At 40.8% G+C, this 21,182-nt stretch overlaps 1 protein-coding gene across 2 annotated transcripts in view; it reads right to left on the bottom strand.

The window, feature by feature from the left end:
* BEND5 (BEN domain containing 5) overlaps window positions 1–21,182 on the bottom strand; it is a 911,380-nt gene that overhangs the window by 413,885 nt on the left and 476,313 nt on the right. For both annotated transcript variants that reach the window (XM_027683052.1, XM_027683053.1), the window contains exon 6: window positions 16,542–16,581. In XM_027683052.1, coding sequence (XP_027538853.1) covers window positions 16,542–16,581 — 40 coding nt within the window. The remainder of the gene's footprint in view (window positions 1–16,541; window positions 16,582–21,182) is intronic.

Here is a 21,182-nt window from a genome sequence, read left to right as displayed (position 1 = left end):
ACTCAGATATGTTTATCTCCTCTGACTAAAGGGCAGATCTTCCAAGAAATCTCTGATGCTCTGCCTGTTTCAACAGTGTCTGAGCATTATATAGAGATTCAGAGCAAAACAAAGCTGTAAATTATTTACCTGCTTGAATCTAAACCCAGGCAAGCAATTATTTCATCCCTCCATAGTAAGAAAATTCATATAATTTCAGCCAGCCTGGGAGAATAGCAGTCCAGCTCATGCACCATCCAGGGCAGTTAATATTACTGTAAATACTGGGCTTTAAAGTCCATATCATGCTGTATAAAAGCATGTTGCCTGTTGCCACCCACTTTTCCTTGTAAGTGGATACTAGAATAGCACATGTTGAGGTATAAAGTAGTTTGAGATATAGTTTTGACATTCTGATCCACTCTAAGTCTCGGTGTATATTCTGTATACTCCCAAAAAATAATAATAATTGGTTTGAGTATATACCTTTCCAGGCTTCATTCAACTTAATTACTAGACAAACATAACCCCAAATTCTTTCAGTCAATATTGTTTCATTAAACAGGCTTCAGCTGCATTCCTGGCTTTAAGAAGCAGAAATCTAAGGGTTTTTCTATACTGAAATGCATATTGTGTGACTGGATCCAGCCCACCAGGAGATCAAGGTTGCACTCCATGACTAACCTCTCTACATCTTTCTTTACCACTCAACAGTGATGTTTTAGTCACCAACAAATCATCATTAGAAATCGCATTGGACCCACTACCGTGCAAAGAAACCCATTAAAAAGAGCCTTATTCAAGTGAGGTCCCCCCATGATGAGTGATTTGTGAGACATGTCAGTTGGCTGATCTTTAACCTATTGGATACATTCTATATTTTTAAGAAGTTGCAAGGTACTAAATCAAACACCTTAAAAAGATTACACAGCTAACTTTATCAACCAAATTTACAACATACTCAAAGGCCAAAACGAATTGTTTGACAAATCCTCTTCCTCATGAAACACTGGCTGCCTTTAATCAGTGTTTAACTTTTGCTAACTAAACCTCCATCAGTCTTGTAATTAGTTTCCTGGGGGTTGTTGTCAAAATACCAGTCTGTGCTAACCTGAGTCACGAGTTGCCTTTTTGAGTATTTGCACAATGAAATGGCATCTCCCCATGTTCCAAGGCACGGTCATTTACAATAGCTTTGGGTCTGAGGTGGTCCCTGCTCTTCTAGGACTCTTGTACAAGAGGTGTCTGCCTCAGCCTCCTGATTTAGGAGTGTTTATCCCTAACAACATCCTTTTCAGTTATTACCAGACTTGGAAGCATTTCATCCCAAGGTGACAGAAACGAAAAGAAATTCTTAATATGCACATCTGCCTTTTCTGCATCATCATTATGAACTAAAACTTGCAGAGCTGCAGTGTATTTAAAATAAAAGACATCCCAACAAATATACTAAACTAAAACTTTTAGTTTTTCCCACATGGATTTTTCCTTCATGTCTTCCTTTTAACTTTTTTTCCTCTTTCTTCTATTTATACTTGAAAGCTATTTATGTTCCCTAGTCCCACTAAGGCTAAATATTTGCTAATAATTTAAAATGCTTTCTTCATTGTATCACTGAACTAGAATAGATTTTTAGCTAAATTTGTTTTCTTTCATGTCAAGGGATGTGGCTTTGGAGATACACAATTTTTCTTATTAATAAAAAAAAAAGTAAATACCACAGAAAAAGAACAGAAAAATATTTTCTGTTGAAATATTTGCTAAGAAATTTCTACAGCTGTAGGAATTTAGTCCTTCTCAAGCACACCATAGTACCAGGTTGCAATCACCTTCTCTTCACCTTTAATGAGTATAAATTTGTTATGATCCTTGGGCCAGTAGTAACTTGTATTTATTGCTGTATTTATCCATCATCATGTGGTTCAAAATACAGTTATGCAGCAGTGGCTGCAGCATTTTTAACTAAAAAAAAACCCAAACCATGAACTTTAGAAACTCAGTTCAAGCTCCATTTACACTAGTGGCAGATCCTACAGAAAAACATCACAGTTCTACTTGATTTCTTTTCAGATGAAGTCATTTTACTGATCAAGCTCATTGTCTTTCAGAGTACCTCTGCTATCTCTACCACCTATTTTGTGAGCAGTGCATTGTTACATCTAATTTATTCTTTAGTTTTCCTGATATTCTCAAACACTCTGCGTTTTTACTGCTTTTGTGCTCTGAGCAGACATTTGCAGTGATTCTAGGACTTCACTTCTGAGGGGTAAAAGCCCCTCAGTCAATCCTACTGCTTTGAAATTTGGGGCATTGCATCCATTTATCTTAAGGAACTTTTAGCTACTCTATAATGAAATATAATCCTGGGAGCAATTACTTGCTTTCTGGATTTCATTGTCCAAGAAGTCCATCACAGCTGAACATCACTCTTGCCATCCACATTTTAAGGAAATCAGGAATATGCAAGTATTCTGGCTCTGGATCCTTAATGGACCATCTGCCCAAGCTGCCTGCCCAAGTCCTGGCCAGAACAAAAGTTCAGTTGTGTTTGTCTTCTCTTTATTTCTTAGCAATGTCACAACAGCACAGGATAATTTTGGTTACAATAATTATAAAAAAAAAAGGCATATTATTGTCAGCACCACAAAGATGTTTGTAACTGACCTCTACAGCATCTGCACCTGCATCTGAACTGGGCTGTGTCCGTGCTCCAGGGAGGGATTTTTTTGAAGGTAATATCAGCATAGACACAGCGTTTCTTTCTGGAACTGATGATCTATGAACAGACCAGCTAAAATACAGGAGAAGATGTTCTGGCTTTAACAGCCACTGATCTGTGAACCACTAAGCTGCATCAGACAACACAATGGTATCACTTAAAGCTTCAGGAACACACTGCAGATTTCCAAAGTCATTCAGCTGTTTGCTGGGTGAGGTTTGAAGCTACACTGATGAGCTGTGCAACCTAATGCCCAGGTTTTTGACTGTTCATATAGATAAATCCATATAGATACTGTTCATATAAACAAGGGCTCTGTTTTGCATTTAACTTGGCAAATAAAGACCTAAATACACAAATATACAAAATTTTAATCCTAAGTGTCTCCTTTGCTGTTGATAATAAAGTTTGCAATAAATAAGAGATAAAATATGTAAATATTTGAACAAAAATATAATTAAAAGAAATGAGAGAAACTCCTGTTTTCACAGCTGGTCATTGGTGCTAATTGCCAGCCTCACATTTCATCTTCAGGACTCAGTGGATAAAGGCAGCCACGACATGTTTTCTGTCAAAAAGCCATTCATTTGTATAAAGATACATAACTCCCACTCCCCTCTCCCAAAATTGCAAATTCAGTTGGCAGATTTTGCAGGACATACCAGTGCTGCAGCTTCACTGATTCTCATGTAAGGGATCTGCTTCACTTGGGATACCTGCAAAAGCTTTTTTTATTACTTGTTGGAATTTTTTCCTAATATCACCTGCTATTGTTTTTCTCACTCCTGACTTTCAAATGCAACTCAAAAACACTCAACCTCCCACCAAGTCCATTCACCAGCAGCACTAACTCTGGTAGAATGGAAGTTATGGGAATGATGCTCCTTTACTAACAATAATTTAGTTATAAAAGCCATCTTCGTATCCTCACTCTGGATCTGAAGCATCAGGTGTGTGGGACCTGGGGGCACCTCCACCCCACCCCTGGTATATCTCAACCATGGTGTTGAGAAACTGTCTTCTCCTGGGATAAGAGTCTAATTTATCATCTTTATAATGATGCGTGTTTCTTGTTTCATCCAGCTGCCTTCTCTGGAAGAAATGGACAGCTAAAGAGATTTAAATAGATTATATCCTAATTAATAATTAACATTTAAAGCAGATATACAAAATGGCTCATAGCCAAGTGGGAAATAAACCCCTTTTCTTACAGCTACAATTAATTTCTTCCAGAGATGAAATGATAAGAAGTACAAGAAAATATTTAGAAACATTTATCTGCACATTGAAATAGAAGTATTATGACCTGAAAAATGTACGGAAAGCTTCCTGACATCTGGTCCTCCATGATAATATTCTTCCATGGTACTCAAACAAAATGCTGAGTAGCAAATATACCAGAAAGCTCTGCCCCTATCCCAAGAAATCTGCTTTTCCCCACTCTACTCTTTTTTATCTTATTCTTACTCTTTGTCTAAAAATAAATAAAATATATGAAATTAAGCCAGTGTAGAAAAAAAATCACATGATTCAGAGGGGAAATCCTTACATCTCTACTTATTCTCAGCAAAGTCTGAAAAAAAAAAGTGAGATTCAACATCGATGAGCTTTAAAGACCCTGTTACAGCAAGGATTGCAGGACTACTTTGCTGCCACTTTTAAACTCTGGGCTGCTAGGCTGTGAATATAGAAAAGGATATTCCATGGTATTTGAAGACAAGCCTGAAAACATGCATTATATATTTTTTTTTAACTACTAACTAAAGCATTCTTTCCCCCATAACTCCAGCAATGCATTTCAGTACTACTAAATTCAGTCCTTACATTTGCATTTACTCAATCCCTTCCTCTCCAAAGAGCATTTCCTCTTCCCTCAAAACCATGGCTGCTTTAATCCCAAGGCCCAGAACACGGATGTGTTTCAGCACTGACAGCAGGAGCAGAAGCCAAGTGGCCAAAGCAAACCCAGCTAACTAACTCTCATGGCTGATGTCACTCCTTCTGCTGCAGATCTCCACAAATGATATTCCCTCTGTCCTGCACATTTCCCAAACAGCAGGTGTAGATGGTATCCCATCCTCCACCCTGACTCTTGACACACAGGGGGGCCTGGGAGACCTGATCTAGTTAGCAGCTGGCATCCCTGCACGTGGCAGGGGGCTGAAACTAGAGGATTTGTAACATCCTTCCCAGTGCAAGCTGGGGGATTCAGTCAGAGCCTCCTTCCAGCAGGCACAGCAAAAGAAGTGTCATGACTTGTTGCACCCTGAGCACCTGTGACACTCCTGACAAGACTTTGGCAGCGCCATGTGGTCATTGCTCCACAAGCCTGTTCCTTCCTGAGTGTCCCCTCACTCCACAAGTCCCATCACCATCGCTGCCCACTGGCTTGTCCAGCCTTTTCCTCCCTCCCCATGGCTGCCTTGTCTACTCAGGTTGGAAGACTCGCAGGCTGGAACCAACAGGTCTTCTCCAGATGGAGACTGCACCTAGAAAAGTGGAGGATTTACCTGCTGATGGATCCTCTGGTGCCACTGTAATAACCTGGGTAATTATAACTTGTTATCTTGAGCCAAAGCACACCGGCCAAACCAGCCAAGATGCTTCAAATGGAAGCTGACAGCGTCATCTTCGAATTTGGGAACATTAAAAGAAAGGAAACAGACCTTCTTTTTAAGGCTGTGCTAGGAAAACATCTCTTGTAGAAAGTGAATAATAAATATACTGCATGCCATAGTAATGTCCGTGGGGGGAGGTAAGGAATTGCTATAAAACATAGTATTCTAACTACTACAGATGTTGCTGCTAGAATTTACAGCTTTCTCTGCGTGCTTATCTCTCCTTACCAGTTTCTGCACATTGAATCACATTCAAACATGGGCCATTTTAAGCCATCTTTTTATTATTTTAACCTTTCTTTTTAAGCTACAATTAATTTCTCCTCTGCTATTTTGTAATGTTAAATAGATTCAAGACCTGTATTTACACACCACATGCAATCCTATTTTGGCACATGTAAATTACATGCAAATACATTCTAAATTAGTTTGTTTATCACTCCAGAATTCTAATCCAAAGGTTTTGTTTTTTAAATTTAGTTTTTATTCTGACATGTTTACAAATGAGTTTGACTCTGGAAAATAACTTAATAAACTCAGGGCTAGCTATGCAATTAGAGGAGGCATCTGGGAACCATAAAACCTGAAAAACAATATTTACATCTTTTGTACATCCAAGATTCCGCTTTTTTTTTTTCTCCCTCAAATCCATCATTTTAAAATATTGTAGTTATTTTCATATGAGGACAAACAATAAGAACTCATTTTTATAACCAATGACCCCTCTCTCCAATGAGCAATTCATGGGGTAGCATTGGATAAAATGCACAAAGTAGAAGATTTCATTATAAAAAAGAGAAAATGAAAAATAACTGAATTAACATTGATCATGACTTTTCAACAGCATTTCTTATTATTACGGCCAGGCAAAGTCTCCTGTGGGCAGTAAAGCTTTCCCATGTATTATTAGCCCTCTACAGAAAGCTATGAAAAGACACAAATCTGTTTTGTCAGAGGACAGAAGAGCATTTAGTTATAAGAGAAAGTATGGTCATAATCCATTGTGGGGTTAAAGGTGAAGAAAACAGAACTATAACACAAGGCCTTAAGAGAGTAATACTCCCGCAGTTAATTCCTGAGCACCGCGGCAGAGCCGCCCACTTTGTGGCGGGAATACATTCCCAGGGCAACCTGACATCTATACGGTTTATATTTATTAGCAGCAGCACTGTTATATAGCATCCCTGCTCGTGCTGGGCACAGGCACACACAGCACCACGGCTCCTGCTTCCAGGGGGGTTTGTTGGGATGCCACAAGTGGCCACGCATCCGGTGGGAAAGCCAACTCTGTGGCAGAGGTGGCCCCTGTGGCCGGGGGCAGGAGGGCAGAGGGATGGGAACACCTTGCTTGGCTGTGCTGCCGCCGGTGGTCCAGCCCAAAGCAGCTGCCCCAGGTACCTAAATCAGACCACTTAGGAAAATTTTCCAGTGTGTAGAAAGCTATCTGAGTGCTTGGATAGCAAAACTCGAGCCCACCCGCTGGAATGAGGGGGTTTACCTCAGGATCACATGAAGTTGCTCTTGGCTGTCAGGTTTGTTCAACCTTTGACAACAATTAGGGGTTTGGTCCAAGTCAGCAGCAACTTAAGTGCTCTGGATCAGATCCCAAAGCAAATGTGCAGAAGGAATAAGTGAGGATTCCCTTTACATCCAGCCATGGGCCCCACACCCTCACAGTCCCCGGAAGGAATGGCTGGGAGGTCGGTTCAGCACAGGGGACGGCAGCAGCATGGCAGGATTTTGCACTCCTCTGAGGCTCCCAGAAGGATGGGCAGAAAAATCAGGGTCTCTACAGAAAATCCTTCCTTTCTTCTAGTACTCCACAGAGGATAAGGACAAGGGATGCAGCTGTGTAACAGGGCAGGTAATATAATAAAGCGTCAAGAATAATACAATCTCCTGCCATCTCCCAGGTATTTTGAACACACTTATTTTCATTTTGATTTGTATGGCCCAGCAAAAACAACTTTCTGGTTTATGTTGCCCTCCTCAGGCCCCACTGCAGACCTTATCCCTCGCTGCCTTGCGCCCCTTCCCCTCCCCAGCCTTGCTCCTCTGGCAGCACTCTCCGTCCTGGGACTCACAGCCGCTGCATGGTCCAGTGCAGGGCCTTGTGCAGACACCACAGCAGCTGCAACACCAGGAGCAGACCGTGGTGTTAAAACAGTATTTCACCTTCCTTTAACCTGCTTTTTAAGGACACTGCAGTGATACTACTGCCTAACAGTGCTCACGTTATCACATTTAGCAGCATCTCAAATAACTCCCTCCAATCCTGCACTGAGCTGTGTGATGAACAAGTCACTTTTCCACCATGGCTTATGCTGCACTTTCAGTCTGAATTCACAAAACTCTCACACCTTCCCCATTCAAATCTCTACTAAAAATTCCTTTGTTACAAGCTCAAAATAATAATAGAGGCTCTAGGTTATCCTTTCTTGTGGGTTTCCCTGTGACCTTGGCTAATTCCTTTAACAGAAGTTGTTCTGCATACCAGAAAAATGAGCCCACTGGCAATTCTTAGAAACAAATGAGCTAAGAAAAAGTCCTTTGTGCAGTTCCAGCTCCCCTATTACTCAGTCCCACTCGTTGTAGCTGTATACTCATCACTGTTTTGCCATTTTTTGTTACATCAGAGACTGGAGGAAAGGGGTAGCAAAGAGAAACACGAGTCTAGAAGGTGACAAAGATAGTAGTGGGCAGCTTCTCAAAAACAAAATGCAGTTCTATGAAAATAATCTTCTATTTTGACATTCTCTTTCCATGTTTCCTGCCCATTGGCCCTTGCTTTTTCTACTTAAAATGCCAAATATTGAGGGGCATCTTGGTGTCAAACTGCATCCAGCACGATGACACCCCTGTGGACTGGGATACATGGATGCTGCTAAAATAGAAATGAAGCACAGATACCTGAAGCACAGTTACCTGCACGGGTCTGGCTGGGTAAAAAAAAAGTAACAAGACAAGATTTAGGTCCAGGTGCAATTCCTCAGCACTGGAATGACAGCACCCTAAAGCCAGTGAAGAAAAGGACTCGGAGCTTATCTGTCTCTGGCATAGCACCCAGGTAACGGGGCTTGTTGGCATCTGGACTCACACTGGTGAGTCTGCTGTGAGCAGCTCAGCTCTGCAGCTCAGGTCTCTGCTGCCTCATGCATTTCTGCACTGTGTTCCATTTTGTAGTGCCAATATAACCCTCTGCTGTCTTCTAGATATTTAATACACTGATTTTCACTAAGTCTTGTTCAGGTCACTAAGCAAAAGAAAAAAAAAAGCTTATATGAAGAGGCTGTTTCCATACAGGTGACCTTGAAAATTAAAATTTCATTAAAAAGGAAGAATGCTTTCCATTCTTTCTAAAAACATTTGATGCTCAAGAAATTTTTTTTTTAACGAGAAAAAAAGTTACTATTTTAAGTTTTCCCTGAGCTTATGCAAAAAGAGAAAGAGCACAATACACCTGTGCACAGAATTGCTCATTTTCACTCCCTCTAAATGAGCGAGATGCTCATTCTGCACATTGTGAAGTAAAACAGAAAGCCTCATGTGCAAACATTTACTGCATAAAAAGCGTTGTCACCTGGGATACTTGCTGCCTCTGAAAATTCTGATCAAAGATAAAAACCAAGACAACTCATTGTAATCAATTATGCACAGATAGTCCTCAGCCTATGTGCAATTCATAAAAATAACGCTAAAAACATAACGTGGATTTACATGCAGAAATGAAATATGGACATGGCCAGAACACTAATCTCCTGATTGCTATCTTAAATTGACAATCCCAGCACTTTAGGCGAGTCTCTGGCTGAATACAGCTTCCTTGGAGAAATTTCCAGCAGCCCTTTAGCAGCTCCCCCTTGCACAAGAGGAGCTGCAGAGCCACAGTCCAGGACCGTGTGAGGGTGACAGGAGGCTGCACTGGGGAGACAGCACTGCAACAACCTGGATGCAGGTTTTACATCTGTGTAGGCAGAGATGATGAACCCCCACACACACCCCGAGAGCCCTCATGGTGCAAAGAAAGCAATTGCTGACTTATTTGAACAGAAGAAGAAGGACACGCGGTGGCAAACCCTGTGTGATATGCAGCAGGGGCTCCCCTGTACATACACCAACCCCTTATATATATACCAACTATACATAGACCCCCCCCATACACAGACCAACCAGAGGCAAAAGGCAGTGATCACACCCCCACACCAGCCACTAAATTCAACAGGGAAGTCGAGGATGTATCCAGGTTTCAGGCATGTATGAACACGCTGTGATCGTCATCCTCACAAATACCAAATTCACACTTCGAGCTCTTCTCTGTGTCTTTTTCACTCACCCTTATAACAGGCAAGCCAAGGAATTCACATTGCAATATCAATCCTCTCCTCAACTTTACACCCCTCAGAAACCCGTAAAATATTTATATTTCCAAGTGAGGATTTATTCCTGCTTTGCTGTAGCTGACGTCCTTTCGTCACAGGTCTTACACATTTTTGCCCAGGTGAGCCCCAAAGAGTGCACAGTGACTTAATGAGCAGATCAATTACTGTTCATAAGAAAAGATACTGTCTCTTTAAAGGTTATTTGAAGGTTGATTGCTATCTTATTGCTTATATCCTGCAAATCTATTCAGCCTTATGAATGAATTTGACCTTTTTATACTTACTGGGGGGAAAAAAACAGAACAGAAGTTAATTTAGAGCTCTATAATACAACACTTTTTCCCAGAGAAATGAAAGGGCATTCAAATCGATACCTGCACAATAACACTCTGATGAATGTTTGCACCCAATTTTCTCATTTTGCTAACTTGAGATTGGGCATTTTGAATAGTTCTCAAAGAACATATTCTTTATGTGCTGTGAAGTATGTGGTATTGTGTCCAAACAATGCTAGAGGATAATCATTATAGGAGTGTCACTGGGCCTGAAAAGGTCAGTTAGTTAGAAATGTCAGCTTTCAATGCAACTATGCCGGACCTTCCTATGTAAGGATCCAATTAAAGGGACATGCCAAGGTGCATGGAAACACCATGGTGACCCAGAATAATAATAAGGGATTGTGGAAAAGCTTGATATTTTTCTTCAAAAGTAATGGATTAGCCTTTAGAATATCTTCTCTGCAGTCTTACTTCGACTTTGCAAATATCACTTATTCTACATGTATCCAAAAAAAAGGTCAGTTTTTTAAAATGCAAAGGTGGGGATGAAACAGCCTTACTGCAAGTAAATATTTTACCACTAAATGAGTAAAAAATTCTGGTTTCATTATTGAATCAAAAAAGTGTTGTTTTAATAGAACTCCAAACTGTGATATTTGAGATAGATGTAGGTGATGTTTGGGGAGACAAATTGGGATAGGTCAGGGGACAGGCAGAAAGATCAAGGAGGACTTATTCTCTTGGGACATATGAATGAAGGGAAAAGACAGTAGGAACAGCTACACCATTCAGTGAGTAGGAGGCATCTCTGCAGTTATTTTTCTGGCAAATGGAGAGGTATAAGTAAGAATTAGGAAGGTACTGATCTGCATGAAGGAGTAATTACAAGCAACAATATTACTTCTCCTTATCACAGCAAATGGAAATTCTTACAGCTCTTCAGATTCGGTAAAGATGAGAAATTGGATATAGTAAAATTTCCTAATTAGCCTCAGGACAGCTGAAGCCATCCTAATGGCACCAAAAAAAAAAGAAAAAAAAAGTCCATATTTTCTCTCTGCTCTCTGTTAGCACATCATCTTACTAAAGTTTCCTCAAGTCTGGAACAAACTTCTTCCTGCAGCTTTATGGTTCAGCTAAGACAGACAACGGGGGAATTTCACTTTGAGCTGAGACTTCAGCATTTATGTTTTATTTGTATGGTAGGGAAATTCTTATACAGTGGGTTCAGACAAACCATTTGGGGTCTATTGCCTTGCTGAGAAATGAGGTTCTGACCCCCCAGTTATCTTATAGTATTTTGGGCAAATGGGTGGATTAACACCCAGTCTTAGTGATATGGGAAATAATTTCACCTCTATCTGTCACTGAGTGTTAAAAGACTCAATTATTACAGGAATGATAAGTAATTTCTTTTCTCCGCCACCTTTCCAAGTAAACTAGTATGTGAAGCATCCCTAACTAACATGAGCAGTAGTTATGTAAGGCTCTTTAAAAACTTTGATGCTATCCTTTGACACATACTTAAACCAAAATCAATGTACTGTTAATTAATAAGGGCCAGCAAAAAAAACCTGAGTTTTGGCCGCAAACAACTTTCTGTCACATTTTATTAGTCAGTATCATTTCTACTAATACCTGTCTTATAGCTTCATGACTTTGAGTTCATATTATTTTCATGCTTCAATTAGAAAGAAGTTGATAGCCAGACTACCCAGGAAGGTAATGGAAAAGTCTTGTAGCGGGGCTTAGTGGTGGAATTTATAGTTAAATGAAACTTTGAAATATACTATAAAACTTCTCCTTCCTTTACGTAGTTTCACTTGAGGTCTCATAAGCAGTAATATGTAGAAATGCAAAACTTAATCAGCTAAAAAATATAGCAAATCCCACATATCACTTTATGCAATGCCAGGAGAGCAGAAATATATTTTCCTAACCAGAGGAAATTAACCAGGCAACAGTCCTATATCTATAATTTAAAGCAGTAAAATATGTATGGCAGAAGCTAAAGCCACCTTAAAAGAATTCAGGGTAGCAGTATATCACAAATTAATGAAATGGAGACATTTTTAGAGCATGCAGCACTGATGATATTAAAGGGGGCAGACTATTTCACCACATAGATCAGACTGATAAATACTTTTAAAATCAAGCTTTTTTCCCCCTGTTTAAAAGTGTAAGAGCTTGAATATTAGGGGGAAGCACACGAGCCATTAACATTTCTTACCAAATCTCAACAGAGATTAGGAATATCTTATTCTGTCCCTGCATGTAAACCTCTGATGTGGTTTACACATCAGGAAAATCCGAGTAAATCAAAAGGCAGGAATTATGGAGTCAGCGCTTACTTTATTGCACTTAAAACAGAGCTGAAAGAAACTTAAAAAAATTGCTTTGTATTCCATGCTGTAGCCAAGCTGGGCACTACGGAATATTCAACTACCCCAGGTTTTTTAAATGCAATCAATTTACTGCTGCCAAATGTAGTAGGTTTATATACATCTGGGAAACATGCACCTACGGTGCTGATGAATTTCTCCTGACATTGCACTGATTTCAAGAGAATGTTATTTTAAATTGGCAGTAGAGAAACTGGTAGAGAAGGATAAAGCCCCGAGGACGGCTGAATCAAAGAGAATTTCAAAAGAATTTTCCTGATGGTTCTTGGATAATATCACATGTTAGCTATTTTCAAAGCCAATAGTTTCCAACACACTTCCATTTATGGTATCAATAATTAAAAAATACTTCAGTGGGAGAGGAACTTACCTTACTGAGAGGAGAAATTGGAAAGCTGTGTTATTATCATAAACACAGGAGAGCAGAAAGCTTTGTCTCCATGGAAAAGCTATGGAAACAGGGATATCTTATTTGCAACTATTGAGCAGTTACAAAAAAATGTGATGTGATTATATGTGCATGTTCAAAGTGCTACTAGAACATGATCACGCAGAAACTAAGGGCAGATCCTCATCTTCTTTGTGCAACAAGGCCGAATTGAACCACCTGAAGCTTTGCTCCTAAACCCCGAAGACAATTAGAATAGCACTGAGGAAATGTTTTGGATCAAATTCAGAGGTAAAGCTAAGTTTAAAGAAAATCTAAATTACCAAAACTTAAATCTCATTATGCCCCACTCCCTGCCAGCACGTCCCTGCCAGCTCCTAATGAATTTTTAACGTCTTTCCCCCACCCCACTGCGCACATCAGCGCTGACTCCGGCACCCCGAGCTGTGCCGGCGCTGCACTCTAATTGTACCTCACGTGTCAAGGGGCAAGAAGAAAGGAGTGTGGCGAGAGCATTGATAAATTTAACTTAACATTCCTCCAGCTACTCAGCAGTAAGGCAGAGCAGTGAACTCCCCTCCAGATTTTACAGGGGTGTCAGGTACTTCAAAGGAATGTGTTTGGGCACGAGGGAGTCTGGCTCGCTCCCAGCTTATGCATCATTTGTGTCTGGCTGTTTCTGGAGATCCAAAGCAAAGCAAAGACTTCCTCCAGTTTGGGGCATGGTGTGGAGCTTCCTGTAGCTGTTCTCTTAGGGGTGCTGGAAGAGGTCAGCCCTGCATGTTGCATACAAACTGTGTAGTTGGAGCTGCATCTGTGCTTCTTCCTTCCCCCCCCTCCACTTTTTTCCAGATTTCTCTCAGTCCAGATTACAGATTAATGATCTATACCTGTTCAGTTTAACATATAAACGTGCTTTTAAGTCCAGCACTGTTCAGCAAGGTTTCACAAGGCCACACACGCATTGATCAGGGTTTGGAAATCATCTGGAGCAAGGCAGGAGGCAGTGGTGGGTCACCCTCACAGTGTGGGTTCAGCACAGCATGGGCAGGGGGAAACTCAGGGAACAAGAAATGGGCACTGCTTCTGACCCATCACTGATTTCTGGGGAATAGTGCAACAGCCACGTCCATGGGGAACAGTGTGACTGCCAGGAGATGATGTAAGGTTTCTCTAATCCCACAAAATCACTTTTGAACATTTTGACGTCTGTGTCTCTCAACACTCCTTAATTGATATTAAAGGCATTATTTTATCTTGAAATTAGTCTTATTAACTGGCTGATCAATTTTTGGAAATAGTTTTAGTGGCACATGGAGAAGAGCCGTTGTAATACTTGCAAGGAATCACCATCAATTCTCGACTAAACGTACAAAATCTGGTTCAAGAGTTTCACGCACACACACAAAAAAGAAAGATGATATTCATCATGACAGAGGTGCAAATCACAGAGGTCACTTTTGCTTTTGAAGTTCTTTGCCTTTTCTTACAATCAAGCAATAGGGTTTTGGTAGCCAATACTGCTTGTGAGACACAGAGGACTTTCCCACTTTAAGTAAGGCTGAGTGACCTCCACCAGGAGCAAAGGCTGCCTGCCTGCGGCAAGGTGGAGAACAGAAACAAGTCCCAGAGGATTAACAGGTGCAACCAAATAGCCCAGTCCCTCATTTGAATCAGCAAATTAAGGGATGACAGTGATTAAGGCCGATCTCAGCCATCATAACCGATATCAAGACTTCGTAAAAGCAGACTGTCAGTGTCAGATCTTAGAGCTAGTACTCAAAGAATGAAACATTTTAAAGTAGCAGTCTCCAAAGACAGATAAAAGCCCTAAGGCTATGATTTATTTTATTTTATTTTTGTATTTGTAGGGCTGAAACTAGACCCTTTAATCCACAGGCTGACATTTTCCAATCCTACTAGGAATTAAGTGCCTAACTTTTTCAGCCTCTTTAAAAAATCTCAGCTTTAGGCTCTTTGGTAAGTTTGGCCTGATCCAGCACCAAGCTTCTTTTGAAAATGCCTCTATCGAAAGCAAAACTATATACACTCAATTATGTAATCATGGAACAAATATTATTTTTTTTCCTATATACCCAATATTGTAGATTTCTGGTTAAATATCAAATGGTAAAACTCGCATTCCAGAAAAAAATACATGTTATGGAAAGCTTTTCCCCCCTTTTAGTGCAGTATGTCTACCTACAGTTATTGAAGGTCCTTCCAACTAATTGCTGTGTTGCTGTATTAAAGTGAGAGATATGAAGCTGTAGCTACTTACTGTGACATCTATGCACAAACTCAACCTAGTCAACTCTTTCACTGTTCCAGTGATTCATCTGGAAATTATGAAGAAGGTATTATAACTTTGTTTTACAGACAACTTTCATATGAAGTTATTCTGGTCCTCAGCCCTCTTTTTCTCTTATTGAAAAAAGTGACTGTGGACTTTGGTGCCCTTATCCAAGATCTGAGTGTGTCTTATGATTAAGACCTTTAGAGATCTTTTTTCTTTTTCCTCCAGAAACAGGGAATGCTGAAGATATGGAAAATGAAAAATGTGCCATGTTTGTCCTTGAAGTTACAGTCAGAATAGTGACAATGGCTGTATCACGCTGTATTGTTGCTTTTATCAGCAAGTGCCCTGAGCATACATTAACATAATTGCAAACTGCATGAAAAGTGAACATGCAAAAATGTGATGCAATTGCCAATAGCCTCAAACATCTGTCCCAACAAAGTGTTCCTCCTCCTTATTTTAATTCTTATTATTTTAACAAGGTTAGTGAAGGAGAAACCATGTCACAGATTATATCTACATTCAGAGTGTCAGAACAATTATCGATGCAAAATTGTTATCCAAGCAAATGTGTGTCACATTTTGTTCACTTCCCATAACACCTGTTCACTTCGCTAACACATTATTCCCAGTTAAAGCCAGAACTCATTAGTCCCAGTTAAAGCCAACCTGAGAGCTTAATACATACACACATCTGAAAAACTGAAAAAGTTAACCGAAATGTGGCACTGTTGGAGCAGGGTGTACATCTGAACCTGGTGGGCAGCAAACTTCTGCAGCAGCTAATGGAAAGAAAGTGAGCCAGACAAATAGCAACAAATGAAAAGCCACCCAGCCTGAAGAGCTGAGATCACAGAGGGGCACTACTGAACCAACCTGCATTTCAGCCACAGTGTGAGACTTCAAAACTCACAATGCCAAAGAGCCCAACACTTGCCCAATAGAAGACATTTTTGGTTTATCTCCTCAAGAGGCAAACTACAAAAGCCACCACAAAGCAAATAGTTTAAAGCATTTTCCTTTTACCTAAATATTTTCAGATGCACTTTGGGGTTCTCAGCCCTGAGCCTGGTCCTCCTGCCTCCCACCACGCTCATAGAGGGCCACCATCTCCTTACTCCCCAAACTGCTCATGTTTGCCACCAAGGAAACTCAAGCTTGCATTTCCGTGATACTTGAACACACACTGTGAATTTGAGGGCATCTGCCCTGCAGATATACCACTAACTGTAACCCCAGGAGGCTTAAAGAAATATCAGCACTCCAATTCATAGAGTAAAGGTCTGAAGAGGCAGCTCTGTGAACGGATAACTGCCCGGGGCTTTGCCAAGCACAATATAGCTGTCACTTGTTATTAGATGAAAGATTTTCTGGGGAACAGTGTTTTTCATTTTGCATGTCAGAGACGGGGGAAAAACACATTTAGACAACCATCTCTTTAAGAAAAGAGAAGAGAGCTGGGCGGCAGAGCTCACTTACCGGGGCTGGTTATTGTCAGGAGGTCAAGCCGTCGTTTCTGCTGAAAAACAAATTATAAAAGGAATTGTTAAAAGGGGACTAATTTTAGTGGGTCAGCTTAGACCTGCAAAGTAAGTGTTCTGACATTTATAGCAGAATTAATTACAAGTTACATGGCTCACGGTAACTCTTTTGGAAGGGATCCACATGCACTTTATGAGGAAGAAAAACCCCTTGCTCAGTCCTTTTAATGTGTTTTTATTTGCACTTATAAAGTGTTACTATTTCTTTTTTGGAACATACACTTGAAATGGATAGCTAGAAGCACAGATGGACCGATATATTTATAAAAGTGATTTCTGATTCCACAGGGATGAAGACATGGAACCAGGACGAGCAACTCTGAGTTCTTTATTCATATCAATCACTGACTCAATGCCTGTATGTGATCAAACACAATTATATTGCCTTGGGGTGAACCTTTCAAAGACATGTAAGAGTATCTAGACAAACTCAAGAGTGATAAAAGGAAAGCTTCTTTTCATGCTGAGTGCAGTCAGCCCATGGATCTCATTGCCACCGGATATCCCTCACCCCAAAAGCTTGCCTGACTTGATCATCAGTGGATATCTGTACAGACAGCAAAAATATAGGGAGTTATTATGACAAATAATCAAGTTTACACAGAGGAGTGTTTCTGGAAGGCCTGCAAGACTTCACATGGCAAACCAACCTGTACTGTTAGAAGGTTAGGAAAATTTTCTGCCTGGAACAAGCTATGCTACCAAAGCCTTTGTGATGGTGGGGTGCATCTGAGGTTCCCTTTCCCTGTAACATGCAGCCAGTGCTGCTGCCTGCTCCATGTTCCCAGTCTTAGGTGATCTCCCCACTGTTATCTCTCTGCAGCCCACCACTTAAATCCATGGATTTAAATGCTTCTGGACCATTATCATCCTCTTCCACCTTTCTGTGGGCTGAGAGCTTTCCATCACAAGCAGGGCTTTCCCCATCTCACAGACTGTTAATGCCTCTTCATCATAGCACTTTCTAACTTACTGTTGTCTCCCTAATTTTGCCCAACAGTAGTGTGTCTAGCTGGTATTGAAGATTATACTGTCCAGTTTAATTTCTCTCTCCTAATTTGCTCAATAATGTCTGTGTTACTTTCATTTATTGCCAGCCCTATTGATCTTCTTCTAATCTAATTCTCATCACTGCACTCACTGTATTCCCGGTGTGACAGCTGAAAGTCCTTGAGGAGGCAACATCAACTTGGTATTCCCTACTGTGAACGCTCTTCCTTGGAAATTAAGACTGATGAAACTCCCTTCCAAACCCATAATTTCTCTGTAGTAAAGCTTCACTGGCTGAAGTGCATGGACATGGTCATCCACTGAATACACTTGAGCTATGTGCCCAATGGGAACGTGGCCTGCTGGGAAGCCAGGTGGGGTGTCGGGCTGAAAAATCCCACGTTTTCTGAAGCCTTTCTGGCCTTCAGCCCCTTAAATCTGGTACAACACAAATCACATTTGTGAGAAAAGTCCTATTGTCTGTTTTCAGAGGTACTCCTTGTTCTCTTAACTCCGGTAAGTCATCCTGATTACGACCTCAGCACTGTGCTCGGCTGCGTTTGCTTTAGTATAAAATACCGAGGCCAGTGTGTGCCAAGTCTTTTTCCAGGTGTGCAGGGTAATGGTGAAAGGGAGAGGAATACCCTGCTGCTGCTTTGTGTCCCCTGCACAAGAACTGCTGTACTTACTCTGCAGGGGGCTGCTCACCCCCCTCCTTACCCAGGGAGCAGTTAAGCAGAGTGAGGAATACTGTGTGTAAGCAAAGGCCCCACCTTCCCAGTGGGAGCCGTAAGACGAAACATCTCCTAATGAGCTAAATTTTATATAGATCCTGCACCTTAATCCTGATTCATATGTACAAAGCTATGAAATGCCAGAGCTTAGCCCCCACTGGGCCAAAAGCTTTGCTTACATTTCTCAGCACAACTGGAACTCCAAATGCTGTATATCTAATGAACAGCTAGAGCAGAAAATATATATCCAAAGCCTATACTCCGTGAAAGCTTCTCTACTAGGAAAAAAAAAAGGTGGAATATAAATATCCTGCATCAAAGAGAGTTGCAAAATGCAAAGATTTGGAATAGAGAGAAAGGCATCCAGCCTGACTGGCCCCCAGTCCTGACTTGAGTCTATTAAATGGGGTAAAAATAAACATTAAATAAAAACCTAAATAGCTTAACTTGATACGTCAGGAAAACAAAAGCATATAGGAGAGGTTAAACAAAATGGGAAATAAAGTTAAATTATTACAAGTCAAACATTCAGTTTTTAACTTTTTTTCCAATTTGGATGCTGCCTTCAGGCTGACCTTGGAAAAAACAAATTAACTCCAGATCCGGGAAATCTCTGTGTATACGCTGAACTTTAAGCTCAAGTTATTTCTCTGACTTCAAGTGGAGCAGCACTGATCTTTTGCATCTAACACCTAACTGCTGCGAGGGATTTGAAATGCCACCAGGTCCTTGGCACTGGCTCCACCCAAACGCTCCAGGCTGGAGCACAGTGGTCCCTGCTTGCCTGGTGACCAGGAGAGGAAAAAATTCTCTGCTCTGACCTTCATTGGACCTTGAAGAGGTTTCTACGATTTAGCTCGTCGAGGGAAGTTTGTGCACACTCACCCCAGCCCCGGAGAGGAGCAAACAGCAAAGTGCATTCCAGAATTGTGCATTTAAACATGCAAAAATACCCTAATTATGGATCCGACCACTTTCCGGAAATTCCAGCCTGCTCTCAGATCTCAGGGACTAGCTCTCTGCCGTTTCCAGGGCTCAGCTGGATGCAAGCAGCCTAGTAACTAGATGGATTTTTTTTAAAAAACAGACAGACTCACTTATGAGTAGCTATAAAAACAGCGGTATTTGAATTTAAAGAGAGAGACATTACAAATGTCACACCCATTAATAAAATAATTTCACCAGAAGTATCATGGCTGTGGGGCTTTATATATTCACTTCTTTCTTCAGTGCTGAGAGATGCAAATTGCAGCTGTGGCCCCCCTCCAGCAGGATCACCCTCTCCCTGTTTTGACAGATTTCTTGAAAGACTCAGCTCACAAGATGTCTGGCTTTTTTTGTTCTGCCTTTAGGAATTTTCCACTTCTCAAACACCTGCCCCTGCTGAGATGCTTGGGACCATCCCAATCTCCAGGCAACCTACTGTCCCAAGAATTTCTTACAGTTTGAGCACTGAAACACAATGACTGTCATTGCTGGTTGGGAAAGTGGTGACAGTTTCCCATGTCTATAAGGCTGGATTTCACCTACGTTGACAGAAAGACATTCCATAAGAAATACCAAAATGAATTCCACAGCATCAGCCATAATTTGAAGGAGGCAAACAGAAACATTCCCTGTATCATCACAGTATTGCTATTGCTATAATCCTGTCCTACCCTTGAGGGGCAGCATCCTCTTTTCCACTTTGCTGGCTATCTGAAATCCCAAGGGCAGGAAGAGGTGACTCATCCCAGCTTCCCACCTCCAGCAGTTTCCATGGTTGGCACTACCCAGAGGCACAGTCCCCTCAGCGCAGCAAACCTGCAGCAGATCGTGTTCGCTTCCACAAAATTAACACAATCTTTAATTAATGCAATAAGCACTGATGAGTAATAAATCATATTAAAATACAAGGAAGGCAATTTTTTAATAAATTAAGCATTGATTCACTCAATAAATATTAATCTACTAAGCATCAAGAATTCATTACGTTTTAGAAAACCAGTTGAAGAACGTCGCTGGTGAGCTGGTCTGAAGTGTGCAGAATGGTCCCTGTTCACCCATAATATACACTTATTTTTAACTAATTCCTTAATTTATCAAGTTAAACAACTTGCCTGAAAGTCAGTCTGGATTATTACTCCATTGCAAGATGCAATTTTCTCGACACAGATTCTAACTCACCCCTCGGAATTTTTCCTGTTTCTTAGTAACTCCTTTTCTGAGTGCCTCCTTTCTCTTCCTTGATTTTGGTGGTCTTTAAAATATTTGCTGACTGGTGTCATTTAATTTTCACCTCAATTAACTTAGAGAGAGTTGCAAAACTTGAAAAAAAAATGCAGGGGGAGTGTAAATTAACTCATTCATTTAAGTTTAGCTTATCTATGAGATGTTCTTTCACACTTTGCTCTCTGCAGAGTTCTTCCAACCTTTTATAGAGATGTGAGATGTGCTGCACTTGCTTTGACTCTTATCTACAGATTAGCAAAAGAGAAGGAAAAAAAGCCAGATGCAAAGATGCCCCACGAGACTGATATGGAGCTGTTTCTGTAGCAACCGATGATTTTCTTCTCATGTAAGAATGAGCCTAGTCATATCTAATTCTGAATGTATCTGGGCCTTACTTGCCAGCCAAAGCTGTGTCAAGTATAAAGTCAATATAGTCAGAAAGAGTGATAAAAAACCAATTATAAAGTCATCTTCCTACTCCTCCTCCCGCCATGATCCAAAAAAATATTCTCACCCCTGCCTTCTATCCCAGCACATCATCTCCAAGCCCCCAACCCCCAGCAGTGCAGGTAAGGGGAGATGGAGATGGCAGCAGCCATTCAGGGATCTATGGCATATGTGAGGCCACTGTGCTGGGACCTTCT

The sequence above is a fragment of the Neopelma chrysocephalum genome, unplaced genomic scaffold (genome assembly GCF_003984885.1).
Source record: "Neopelma chrysocephalum unplaced genomic scaffold, ASM398488v2 Primary Assembly neopelma1_64, whole genome shotgun sequence".
NCBI classification, from domain to species: Eukaryota; Metazoa; Chordata; class Aves; order Passeriformes; family Pipridae; genus Neopelma; species Neopelma chrysocephalum.
This window is presented reverse-complemented; position numbering and strand designations above follow the sequence as displayed.